This window comes from Peromyscus californicus, unplaced genomic scaffold (assembly GCF_007827085.1).
Source record: "Peromyscus californicus insignis strain IS unplaced genomic scaffold, ASM782708v3 Scaffold_20__1_contigs__length_68692818, whole genome shotgun sequence".
NCBI lineage: Eukaryota > Metazoa > Chordata > Mammalia > Rodentia > Cricetidae > Peromyscus > Peromyscus californicus.
The window spans coordinates 23,979,765-23,993,213 of NW_026294503.1; the positions used below are offsets into that span (position 1 = coordinate 23,979,765).

Here is a 13,449-nt window from a genome sequence, read left to right on the forward strand (position 1 = left end):
CAGTGTGATCTTTGTTGTCTGTGTCCCCGGCACACTGCTTACCCCTGTATTTCCTGAAAACGAGGCCTGACCTAGGTAAAGGGAGGAAGACATGGCGGCGTGTGCGCTTTCATCGGGAGCAGCTTAGGCCACTGTCTCCGGGGACTTGGGTGGAAATTGTAATCACAACTCCCCCAGCGTGGCTGAGGTACTAGAACAGTAATGCTGTGCAATTCTGTTGCCCTTCCTCAGTTTATTAGATGATCTCGCTCTTTCACTCTTGGCTTACTAATAGCTCTAGTTCTGTAACGCCCCCTCACTAACTAGTTCCTTTCCTATTAGTCCTTCTCGTCTGCTTCTGGTGCTGTTCACTTACAAATTAGAAACTGTAAAAGCAAATGTCCTCGTGTTGCTGCCGTTTGTACTTTGACATAGCTTATGGAAAATAGTGGAAGGGCAAATTGGTCCCCACCCCTGTTTTCCTCTGTTGTTTTTTTGTTATTTTGGGTTTTGCTTGTTTGTATTTGTTTTTGAGACAGGATCTTACTTTGTAGCATAGGCATTCCTTAAACTCAATCCTCCTGTCTCAGCCTCCCTAGTGCGTCTCTCTCTCTCTCTTTTTTTTTTTAAAAAAAACAGTTTTCAAAGTAATGCATTAGTTTAGTGGCATCTTCCAAATGGCCATTGAACTCTTTTTTTTCGATCATTAATCTTTTGAAACTCATGGATTTACTGTTATTGGGAAGTTTCAAGCCATGCTAGTTAAGAGTTTTAGTGATGCCCGGTTCTCTCATTTCTGACCAGCGGGACCCTCTTCAAATTTGTTTTAAATCCTTTTGATACTGCCTCCTCAGTCATCTGTGGTACTGCCAGAGCTGCTGGGCTCTCTGGTGTGTCTAAGTGTTCCAGATTGTTCCAAGCCTACACTCAGCTATTTCTCTAAAGAGTGAGTTTAATGTGGTCAGAAATGATGGTTATAAAGAATGACTGGTCATTCTTTATAAACCATCCCAGTGGATGACTAGGAGATAGTTTATCGAATTTCCCCACTTCTTAGGCCTTAGGAAATCTCACCAACTCTACCAAACTGTGTATTGAATTATTCATGGTTTTTGTTCACTGGCATAGAATTCTTACCCTAATCCAAGCCACCCTAGCCTCTTTCAGAGACAGTAATATACCGGTTGGTCTCTGTCTTTATTCCTACTTCCTAAATGTGTCTCTGCCAAACTCCTAGAGTGGAGTTGGCTCACCATTACACTGGGTCCCATCACTTTTCTTATTCATTCCCTTTTGGACTTTCCGCTGCCCTCAGTAAAATCCACCCTCCTGCCTTGTTACCCAGGATGTCACCTGCCACAGGCCTCCCTCTCTTCTTCTCCCTTCCCTCTGCTCTCCTCATACTTGAGTGGTTTCTTACTCTCCTATATAAGAATTGCATTCCTTCCTCTGCACTTTTACTGGCACATGGAGAATTTCTCCAGATCTTCCTGCATTGGTTGATCTCTTCATGTCATTCAGTGAGCAAGTCTTCTTCCCAGCTTCTGTGGCCTCTACTGAAGCTGTACAGAGTTTCCCTCTAGCTGGCGTCAAGTTCATTTCTTTGTTTGCCTTCTTCCTGCAGAGAACACAGGTTCCCAGCACCTACATGGTGATTCACATCCACCCATAACTCCAGTTCCAGGGGAACCAGAGCCCTCTTCTGGCCTCCAAGGGCACCAGGCAGATACGTGGTGCACATATCATGTATGCAGGCAAAACATTCATACAAATGGTTTCTTGAGACACAGTTTCTCTGTGTAGCTTTAAAGGGCTGTCCTGGAACTCACTTTGTAGACCAGGCTGGCCTCGAACTCACAGAGATCTGCTTTCCTCTGCCTCCCAGGTGATGGGTTTAAGGCGTGTGCTATCACCACCTGGCTAACAAATAAATCTTTTAAAAAATGTATTTAAAATGTAAATGTTCCTCAGCCCTTAATAACTCATTCAACAAATCAACAACAAACTAAGCTGATACTTCAAGGCAACAGGTAAAAGTTCTGACTCTTCGGTAAGCCTGAGCCACCCTGTATGGTCCACTGGCCACATGTAGCCTTCTGATCCTCGGTAACATAACCACGTCCCCAGCGTTTGGTAGTTGTGTGTGGCCAGAGGTGCCGGTGGTCAGCATGACGGTAGTTTCCTGACAGGAAACTCTGTGGGGTACTGCTTCCTAAGCAGCTCACTGCCCGTGTCCCCTCACTGTTTCGGTTCTGCTTTTTAAATGTAGAGATGGCCGGATCTTGGCTGCTGGAGGCAAATCCAACCACCTGCATTTGTGGTGCTTGGAGGCCACACAGCTCTTCAGAATCGTCCAGATGCCTACTAAGGTCCGAGCTGTTCGCCATCTGGAATTCCTTCCCGATAGCTTTGATGCTGGTTCCAATCAGGTTAGTAACAGAAATGCCAGCGCCCGCTCTCAGACCCATGTTGGCCCTGTTGTTCAAGCACTTCTCTTTTTTTATAGTCCTTATTCTTTGAAAGGTTCCCCATCTATATATTGTGTGTTAGCCATGTCCACCCACACTACCTCCCTCCACCTCCCCATTCATGCCCCCACCCCAACCGCATCCCAGCTTCATCTCCGTCAGCTCTTACGTAACTTACAGCATGACTGACACGATCCTAAAATGTTAAGTGTTTTTTTTGTGTGTGAAGAATCTAGACTTTAAAAAAGAATTCAAAATCTTGTGTTCTTTATTTAATATTACTGATAAATAATTGTTTAACTTTATTTTAAATTGACAGTCACAGTCATGAATTTCAAAGTTAAATTCATATGTGTTTCATGTAGTTATACACACATGCAATATGTTCACGGGTATCTTATCTGTTTTACTTAAGAGTTCTAAATTGTTGATTCGTTCATATGGTTGGAATTGTAAACCTTACAGGGAAGGATCGGGGGTGTAAGCCCCATCCTGTCTCCTCTTTGTCTAGTTACGCTCTCCTTCCCTGTAACTACTATTGTTATCTAGAACATGTTTTCTCTCTCCACACAGCCGTATACCTTTTTCTGAATTTGGAAATCATTCTATATTAGTACGAAATATCTTTCTTTCATGGCTTCATAATATTTCTTATATTTTCTTTAAACTATCCCTCCGTTGTTGGGCACTTATTCTTAGTCCTTTTCATTAGAAATGATGCCTCACTGGATAACTAAGTTTTTGCAAATGTCATTTTCCATATCCTATTGTAGGATAAAAATCTCAGAGTTGAAGTAGTTTCCAAAGACATCTGTAATTAGGACAGGGTCTTTCCAAGTTGCCGTCAAGACAGCCTGCATCTGCTGCTGCGCATGTGGAGGGCTGTACCCTGCCCGCCAGCCAGTCACAGAGCACGCTTTTCCTGTTGACGCCGTACAGCAACATGACACTGGAGTGTCAAAGAATCGTGTGCGGTTGTAGCTTACAGCCGTTGGCCGTAGCCCACAGGTGTAACGTTTTCAAGTTATATGACTTTAAATGATTTCCCCTGCGAAGACTAGCTTCCCACCTACTCCTCTACCATAATCTAGTATAGAATCCATAATCTCAGTCCGTTCTCCAAATAGCAGTTAGAGCAGCTGAAGACTGGAAGAGAGTGGGGAGCCTTCACCAAGAGCACATGCGCCCCTTTCCTCACTCTGACAGCCAGTGTGGGGGTGAGGGTCAGCAGCTGACCCCTGTGTCTCAGTGGAGGCGGCCTGCCTGGAGAAGCCAAAGCCTTCCATAGTTTCTCAGGGTGTGTTCCATATCCTGTGGCCAGAGTCACACACATCCACATGAGCCATCATTAGTGATTTTAAAATGTGTAACGGCTCACTGGAAGTGGAACTGCCCTCTTAGAAATTATATAAAATGAACACATTACTTTTAAAATGTATTGACATGACATGCGTGTAAGTGTACACACATATGTAGTACACACGTACGTAGTCTCTCTATGTATATGAACTTTTAAGCGTTCGGCTTTCAGGTGTTATAGCCCCATCGTTTCTGTCTGCTCAGGTTCTTGGTGTGCTCAGTCAAGATGGGATCATTCGATTTGTCAACATACAGACTTGTAAACTTCTCTTTGAAATTGGGAGCGTCGAAGAAGGAATTAGCTCATCAGTAATTAGCCCACACGGTCGGTACATAGCATCTATTATGGAAAATGGAAGTCTGAACGTCTATTCAGTTCAGGCTTTAACACAAGAAATAAATAAGGTATGTCATCCAGTAACTGAATCTGCTCCCTGCACTGCAGTATTGTATCACCAAGAGTGAAATGTTCCTTCCGTGCCGTTTTCTAACTTCTCTGGGACACATCTGTTTTTCTGGATATCTTCCCTGGCTCCCGAAGAGTTACATCTCCAGCTCTGATTTCTCACCAGGCTCCTTCTCAGCTTGGTGCTCACCCCATCACTGCCGCCCTTGATCTCTTTTCCAGAAGAGGTCTTTAATCCCGGAGTCTTTGGAGTGCTGTGGCCCTTTCTGTTCTCTTCTAATCCAGTTGCTGCTCCCTCCTAGCACTTCTTAAATTTGAGATATGTCTCTGTCCACCTGTCATCTGTCACCTCTCTTATCTGTCACCTATCAGTTACCTATCATGTATCTATCCATCATCTCTGCTAGGGTCTGTCTAGCATCTTATCTGTCTAAGCATCTTATTATCTGTCTATCATCTGTCCATTATCTTATCGTCTGTCTGTTATTATCTATCTTCTATTGTCTGTTTTTGCTACCTGTTCTCTATCTTGGTCTTTATTAACTAATTCCAAGTTACAGTAATTTAAACAAATTTCCTAAAATCAGTCTTCAGTGGCTCCCCTTCCCATCAATCCATCTTCTTCTACATGACGTTTTTCTAAAATAATGTTTTCATCATCATTTTTTAAAATGATTTAAAAAATTTTTATGTGTGTGTACATTGGTGTTTTGCCTATGCATGTATGTCTGTGTGATGGTGTCCAACACCTGGAGTTACAGACAGTTGTGAGCTGCCATACATGCTGGGAATCGAACCCAGGTCCTCTGGAAGAGCAGCCAGTGCTCTTAACCTCTGAGCCATCCCTCCATCCCTCCTTATCATCTCTTACTACTACTTAGTAGCTCCCGTCCTGTTGCATTCTTTCCACTCATTACCACCCTTGTCCCAGCTAAGGTGGAATAGGGCAAGGCTTGTATTGTTTTAGCTCTCCTCCTACAACCAAAGGATCTTTCAACGTCTGTATAAAATCCTAGGTTTTACACTTTACAGTTTGGGTCTTTTTGTTGTGATTTTACCATTTATACTGGCCCCCAAGAGTAATGCTGAAGCACAGCCTGGGTTTCTTAAGCACAAGAAGGCTGTGTCATAACTTGAGGAATGGTATATCCTAAACTCATTTAGGCACGAATTATAGTGCTATGAGCTTGGAAGTCAATAATGTATTTCAAGTAAGGTATCTTTAGACAGGAACACATACAAAGCAAGGTTATGCTTTACAAGTCAGTTTATGAAATGTGGATGAGGCTCCCTAACTTTTTCCTGGAATCCGTGGTTCTGTTTCTACTAATTCAGTACTTGAGATAATTCTATATAATTATATACTTGAAATGACAGGACTCAGCTAATATATGTGTTCATGTATGTGTGTATTTGTGAGTATGTATTTTCTATCATATGGGATTATAATCTCGTGTTCTTATATATAATCTATATTATATAAAATATTCCATTATAGCTGCCATAGCTCTGTGCTTTTTGTATGTTGGAACATTTAGTATATGTTATTTTTTAAATCACCAGTATATGAAGTGCTCTTGCTGAGTGTCTTTAGTCTTTTCATTTGATTTTCTTCTGCTGACTCAAGGAGGTGGGAGAAGACTGAGCAGAGCTGTTCCGAGTGCGTCACCCTCTTGGGCTGCTGTGTGCCTAGCACCCTGAGAGCGCAGCGAAAGAAAGCCAGCTCCAAGTCCAATCGTCTTTTACATTTAGGGCACCTCGTCTGGTGTCTGTGGCTGTTGTGTGAATGTGTAGCTGCCTTTCCTGTACAAACTTGGACTCACCTGTGCCCCTTCCTTCTGAGTTTTACCTCATTTCCTGTCATTAGAGAATCTCTGATATTGTTCTGATAAAGTCAGTGAATTCTTATGTATTCATTGCAGAGAGGAGCCAAGTAAGTCCAGTCACATCTGCGGCTCTGGCCTGGGGCAGATTGTGCTTGAATCCAAGGATGAGGCCCTAGCAGGGGAAATAATTTCAGAATAGAGGCTTTAATAAAAACTTAGAATGGACTGAAATTAAAGAATGAGCCGCTCAGCAATATTAAAAGATGACCATAATTTGGTCAAACTGTTTTGATCCATCTCAAGATGAAACATTAAATCACAGAAGTGGGCACTGTACCTTGTCTTTAGAACTCAGCCCAGGTGACCTTATTTGCACATTTCCTTTGAATAAGGAAGTTCATTTGATTTCAAAAGGAGTGCCATTTATGAAGAAAATGTCCTAGTGAGTCATTTCAGTTCAAGTAAGTTGATTGTTAGATTTTCCCATTTGATGGCCCCCTAAAGATGAGCTCTTGGGTTCTGTCGCCTGAGTTGCCCTCTTAAGCAGTTGACATGGTAAGGGACCGACAGCCCTTGCTGTGCAGAACACAGTCCTCGACCTCACATGGTTCAGAGGACGCATGCTCCCCCAGGATTGATTTGTACTTGAGCCCCGTGCCCGTTAGGCGCTGTCCTCAGCGTTCTCCAGGACATCTGTCTAGCCCTGCCTTCTCTGTGTCACCGTCATGTGCTGACTTCATCGTGCAAGTGGAAAGTGGTTTGCCATCATACCATTTTGAGGCACCTTTTGGGAATAAATTCTACTTATTGCTGTTATTCATGTATATTTATTTGTTCTGTAAAGGAATTTGACAGACATATGCTGTATACAAAGTAAAGCATGCTATTCAAGTAAAGTTGATGAATCCTATATTAAGAGGCTTACTTTCTAAGAATACTGTGGAAGATAGATATAGGTACATCAGTACATGGAGCCATTTCTCTCCTCTTTTAGCCACCTCCTCCCTTGGTTAAAGTGATTGAAGATTTGCCTAACAATACACCGCGATCCAGTAATCTTAAGACGAAAATAATGTCAGGAAGAGTGGGGCGACCAGCAAGATCTAAAGAGAGCAAAATTCCAACTAGAATCCTCAAGCACGACCTGACGGGTAATTTAGAAAACAAAGAGGTAAGAGTGCATTATAATTAAACTCCAGCTTGCTGTGACCCTGCTGTAGGCTCATCTTGTGATTTCTGGGCTGGCGTGTGGCTGATGCTATTTGAGGTGTGGTAATCTGAATCAAGATATGCTGTAGTAGCCCATCATGGGGCACACACCTATAATCCCAGCATGCATGAGGTAGAGGCAGGATTGTGACTCTGGGATCAACCTGGGTCACATAGTGAGACATTGTCTCCAAACAAAACACAGCAAACCCTGACAGCACAGTTCCGTCCTTGGAATCCACAGAGTAGAGAAAGCCAGCTCTGACAATTATTCTTTGATTTTCATCTGTGTTGTGGAATGCGCATGCACACTCGTACACATACACACACACACACATATACACACATTCACATGTGTACATGCTACCCATAATAAATAAATATTTTAAAAAGATGCTTTAAGTGTAAAACACATGTGGTAAGAAAGTAGGAAAGCCTAGAATATAAACTGTCTTATGAATTGATTTTTTATAAATTGATTTTATATTGATTGTGTTAAAGTGATATTTTGGTTATGTTGGGTTAAATAAATTATATTCTGAAACTGATTTTTCCCTGTTTCTCTTTACCTTTATTAAGGTTGTAAGTCCCGTTTGTGACCCGTGCTGTATTTCTGTTAGACAGCTGCTGTAGAGGGTTACAGGGCAGACAGGAAGCGTGCTTCCCACTGCTCCCGCTGGAGTTTGCCCTTGTGCTCCTCGGAGGCAGCGATAGTAGGGTCGCCTGGAGAGAAAGAGCTCAAGAAGTTTTGTGTTTTAAAATGAAGTTAATGTGTGCATGCATGAGTATGAGTGTGCGTGCGTGTGTGCGTGTGCGTGTGCGTGTGTGTGTGTGTGTGTGTGTGTGTGCGTGTGTGTATGTGCGTGTGTGTGTGTGTGTGCGTGTGTGTGTGTGTGCGTGTGTGCGTGTGTGCGTGTGTGTGTGTGTGTGTGTGTGTGTGTGTGTACTTGTTGAGATCAGAGGACGACTTTCAAGTCAGTTCTCTCCTTCCACTGTGAGTTCCAAGGGTCGAACTCGGGCGCCAAGCTCATGCAGCAAGCACCTTTGCCAAAACACCAGCCATCTCATTGCCCCGTGCTGTTTTCCAAATGGTTTTCCTTCTTTTTTTGTTTCTTTCTGCTTTGAAATAGAAAGAAAATATAAGTATTAATAGAAACGTTTAACTTTATCTTCAGGGAACGTATTTGTTGACAATAAAATACACGTGTGAAGTACACAGTGAATTTTCACAAACCTAATACACCCATGCTGCCAGCACCCACATCAAAGAATGGAATGTTACCACTCCCTTCGAGACACTGCCCTTTGCCTCAGTGATAATGCTCTCTTTGCTGGGAAGAGTAAATATTGGAGATTGAACTCCACATTACACATATGTACTAAGTATGAACTCCGAATTACACATATGTGCTAAGTATGAACTCCACATTACACATATGTGCTAAGTATGAACTCCGCATTATACATATGTACTAAGAATGAACTCCACATTACACATATGTACTAAGTATGAACTCTGCATTACACATATGTACTAAGTATGAACTCCACATTACACATATGTACTAAGTATGAACTCCGCATTACACATATGTACTAAGTATGAACTCCACATTACACATATGTACTAAGTATGAACTCCACATTGCACATATGTACTAAGTATGAACTCCGAATTACACATATGTGCTAAGTATGAACTCTGCATTACACATATGAACTAAGTATGTGCTCTGCCTCACACCTTAACCTCTGATGTACCATAGGTTTGTTTAGTAAATACTATCAGTTTTTCCTAAACTGTTGAAGTAATTCATATTCCTAGCACAGTAAAGAGAGTTCTAGTTATTCCATAGCCTCAGCAACACTTGGTATTTTTCGCATTAACTTTAATAATTTTTTCTATAAGCATTTAAATGATAAAACTTAGGGATAGGAAAGAATGTATAAAACCGATTCCGACTTAGTGACGGTCAGCTCCCATTGTGCTGTGTTGGAGTCTTCGTGCTCGGTGCTGTTAGGAGGGTGACATGGGTGGATTCATAAGCTGTGTTCATGGCTGCACTTGAGGGTAGGAGAGAGGAAGCGTGTGTGGCAGGGTCAGCGACATGAATGTGTCTCACTGTATATTGTGTTCAGTTGTGTCCTGTTGTTGGAGACAGGATCTCCCCTGTAGTCCAGGCTGGCTTCAAACTCCTGATCCTCCAGCCTGTTCTCTGAGTCCTGAGATTGCCAGCATGGGCCACTGTGCCTGTCTTGTGTGCTGTGTTCTAAAGTTTGGAAGTCACTGTGAACTAGATTACCATGTTTTCAGTTGCATGATGGTCACTTATGATACAATCTTTTTATAGAATGAATTTTCTGAAGGAGTAAATAAAAAACGTTTGCAGATCTTATTAAAAGGCTATGGGGAATATCCAACAAAGTACAGGTAAACCTCAAATTCTCTCATTCTAAATCAGTTTCACTCAAAACAAGGTTTTTTTCTTTATTTCAAATCAGATTTTTATTTCAGAATGTTTATTTGGCGCTCTCTACTACAACTGCCTGAAAACCATACAGCATTTAGTAGCTTGATGGATAAGGGAACTCATGTGGCTTATCTGAACCTTCAGAAGAAGTACCCCATCAAAAGTAGAAAACTACTGAGAATATTGCAGAGGTATGCTTAACACACCGCAGCAGTGTGGGGGATGGGAACCAAGGGCTGAGTGTTTCCAAACCCCCTTCTCATGGAGGATTGCTTGGTCAGGGTTGACTCTCCTTGTCTGGTTTGTAGGGCTGTTTCATTTAGTTATTTATTTATTTTTGGTTTTTCGAGACAGGGGTTCTCTATGTAGTTTTTGGTGCTTGTCCTGGATCTCGTTCTGTAGACCAGGCTGGCCTTGAACTCACAGAGATCTGCCTGCCTCTGCCTCCTGAGTGCTGGGATTAAAGGCGTGTGCCACCACTGCCAGCTTGTAGGACTGTTTTAAAAACAAAAGATACACGTATCATGTATGGATGTGAGATTGTGTTATGTTCTTGGAAATCATACTCTCTCGGGTAATCCAAAGGAGCAAAGAAATCAGTGGGAAGAGCTTGGGCTTTAAGACAAAGACCCAGTTTTGACTCTATTCCATCTGCTTTTTCGTTTGGTTTTTCAAGACAGGGCTTCTCTGTGTAGTCCTTGCTGTCCTGGAACTCATTCTGTAGACCAGGCTAGCCTCGAACTCAGAGATCGCTTGCCACTGCCTCCCAAGTGCTAGGATTAAAGGCGTGTACCACCACCTGGCCTTGACTCTTTATTCCATCATTTAATAAAGGATATGTCTTTCCTCCCCCATCCTTAATTTTTTGACAGGAAATGGGGTTGGAGCTGATCACCCCAACATTGTGAGATTATTGGGGTATTTGAAGACAGTGTCACTTAGAACAGTGTCTAGTTCATAGTAGACACTTGGTAAATGCTAGTCGTAAACCCCGTATGTCCAAGTGCAGGTATTGCAAGTGTGTCCAGCTGCAACCCACACGCTGCATGAAGCTGAGCATGGCTATGAAGGTAACAACACAGAGCTGCAGACCTACTTAAAATATTGTAAGATTTTCTTTTTCAGTAACTGGATCGCACAGTTCTCAAGTGTGAACTTTGTAGGTGACAGCATGTCACATCACAAGGCTGAGCACTAATGTCTTCATTGTTAGGTAAATACGTACTTAATTTATATCACAGGTAGAGAAACCAAGGCATAGAGAGGTTGGATAATGTGATCTGGTCACTTGTGAGAGCTGGAACTGCTCCTCGTCTCTAGAATCCAGGGCCTTTTTGCAGAGTTTTTAGGATGAAAAACTGCAAGCTTACGTAAATGTGGGACACGGTGAAGAGCAGCCTTGTGCCCTTGCTGGCTTCAGCAGTTGGCCGGCTTGTGGACCAGCTTGTTGCTCCACCCTCTCCACAGCAGCTTCTCTGCTGCCTCCCTAGACATGCATGCACATACCATGCTAAATGTTTACACGTGCGCCTTTAAAGCTGGAGACTCCTTTCCTCCAGCCTGTGTGTGTTTGTACTGCCATTATCACACCGACAAGAAAGCTCACTCTTGTAGCCCACATACCCAGTCAGCATCCCCACTACTGATAGACTTGGGAAACTTTATGGTAAGCTTGGTCATAAAATCTGGATTCCAGCAAGTTACACACATAGTATTTGATTGACACTGCCCCTCAAAGTCTCTTTTCTTTTTATAATTTTATTATTTGTTTTGGCTTTTTTGGAACAGTGTCTGTGTAGCCCAGGCTGTCCTGGAACTTTAGCCCTCCTGCCTCTGCCTCATGAGAGCTGGGGTTCTGGGCCTGGGCCACGACCCCTGAGCCTCTTTTGGTCTACAGATTGTTTCCCTGCAATGTATTTGTGGAGGAACCAGGACTCACCCTGCATACTCCACCACGGTCTGGGTTTGCTGGTTTATTCCCTTACAGTTGTTTGCTCTATTTCTCTTTATCCACGATGTACTCTAAACTGATCACGCATGCACAGCCCTGATCGGAGCCAGGTATTCGTCTCTCCACCTGGTGGTGTGCTGCGTGACGTTATAGGTGGTTTTGTGTACTTCCGTTAGGAGGTTTTGGTCACTGGTTGTTTCTCTCTTGAAGGCGACACTGGTTATTACTGACCATCATCTAGGTCTATTGCAGCCCAGAGATTAGCAAAACACGGACAGTCTACTTCTGTCATTCCTTCTCTTTAGTACGTGGACAGTTTCCATAAAGAACACTTTCCAAGGGTTGGGAAATGACTCAGTTCATAAAGCACTTGCCTTGCAGGCCAAAGGATCTGAGTTCAATCCCCAGAACCCACATAAAAGTCTGGGGCAGTGTGCATATTTGCAGTCCCAGGGGTGGGATGATGGAGGCGGAGACGGCAGATCCCTGGAAGCTCGATGGCCAACTAGTTAGTTCAGCTCAGTCGGTGAAGTTCAGGCCAAGAAGAGGCCCTGTCTCAAACCAAAGGTGAAGGATGCCTGAGGACAACAGCCACGATTGTCCGCTGATTGCCTCACACGGACACATGGGCTCCCACATACACATGTACCTCTCCCCACATGAAAACACACACACACACACACACGCACACACACACGCACGCACACACGCATGCACGCATGCAAAGAAAGACAAGGTTCCCATCATCAACTTAAAATTTTTACCAGTTTTCAGCCGGGCGGTGGTGGCGCACGCCTTTAATCCCAGCACTTGGGAGGCAGAGCCAGGCGGATCTCTGTGAGTTCGAGGCCAGCCTGGTCTCCAAAGCGAGTTCCAGGAAAGGCGCAAAGCTACACAGAGAAACCCTGTCTCGAAAAACCAAAAAAAAAAAAAAAAATTTTACCAGTTTTCAAAACAGTAAGTTAATTATCTTAGAATGCCCCAAATAATAAGTTTATACATTCTAAACTTAGATTTAAACATAGGCCTTTCTGGTGGACTGGGTGAGGAAAGAGTTTATAGTGATATTTTTCTATCAAATTTAGGATTAAAACCTTTTTTTTGCATAACTTCTTTGATTTTGTGTTTGAATCTTTTAGAGTAAAAAAAAATCTTGATTCATAATAACATTGATGTGCATGTGTGTGTGTATATCACTGGCATCAAACCTCAGGCCTTTTGCATGGTCAGTAAGCACTGTACCACTGAGGCACACCTATAGCCTGCTTTTTCTACATGTACACCGACTTCTGAACTCTGTACTGTATGTGTGTTAAAAACCGTATGTGTGGGGATAGGACAGCTGTATCTTACATTATTGTTTTGGGTAGGTGATTGATGTTTTTGTTATTTTGTGTTTGAGGTGGGGTCTTACTATATAGCTCTAGCTGGCCCCATACTTGGAATGTAAGCCAGCTTGCCTTAACTCATGACAATCCTCCTGCCTCAGGTTCTCCAGGTATGTATCACCATGCCTGGTTCATATTAGGATTATTGAAAATAGTTGAAGTGCTTTCTAGGGTTTTTTTTTTCCTCCTTAAACTATAGCCCACAAGCATGTATAATAAAATTATTATTTTAGAATTACTTAACCATTACTATGGTAATGCCACAAATTCACTACATAGTTAGATTAATTTGTTACATTTATTTTCAGTGTTTTTTGATTTGGTTCTGTTTCTTCTTCACTGGAGTTTGACTTCAGAGTCAGTGAGGCCCTGAAGTTTTTGTTTCATTTAAA

At 42.7% G+C, this 13,449-nt stretch overlaps 1 protein-coding gene across 3 annotated transcripts in view; it reads left to right on the forward strand.

Annotated features, from left to right (window-relative positions):
* Window positions 1–13,449, forward strand: part of Tbc1d31 (TBC1 domain family member 31) — a 65,864-nt gene that overhangs the window by 23,905 nt on the left and 28,510 nt on the right. The window contains exons 6-10 of one of the 3 annotated variants that reach the window (XM_052747838.1): window positions 2,249–2,408; window positions 4,011–4,211; window positions 7,033–7,209; window positions 9,599–9,678; window positions 9,763–9,909. In XM_052747838.1, the coding sequence (XP_052603798.1) occupies window positions 2,249–2,408; window positions 4,011–4,211; window positions 7,033–7,209; window positions 9,599–9,678; window positions 9,763–9,909 (765 nt within the window). Of the gene's footprint in view, window positions 1–2,248; window positions 2,409–4,010; window positions 4,212–7,032; window positions 7,210–9,598; window positions 9,679–9,749; window positions 9,910–13,449 lie in introns of those variants that run through there. The other 2 variants (XM_052747839.1, XM_052747840.1) reach the window with 2 other exon arrangements.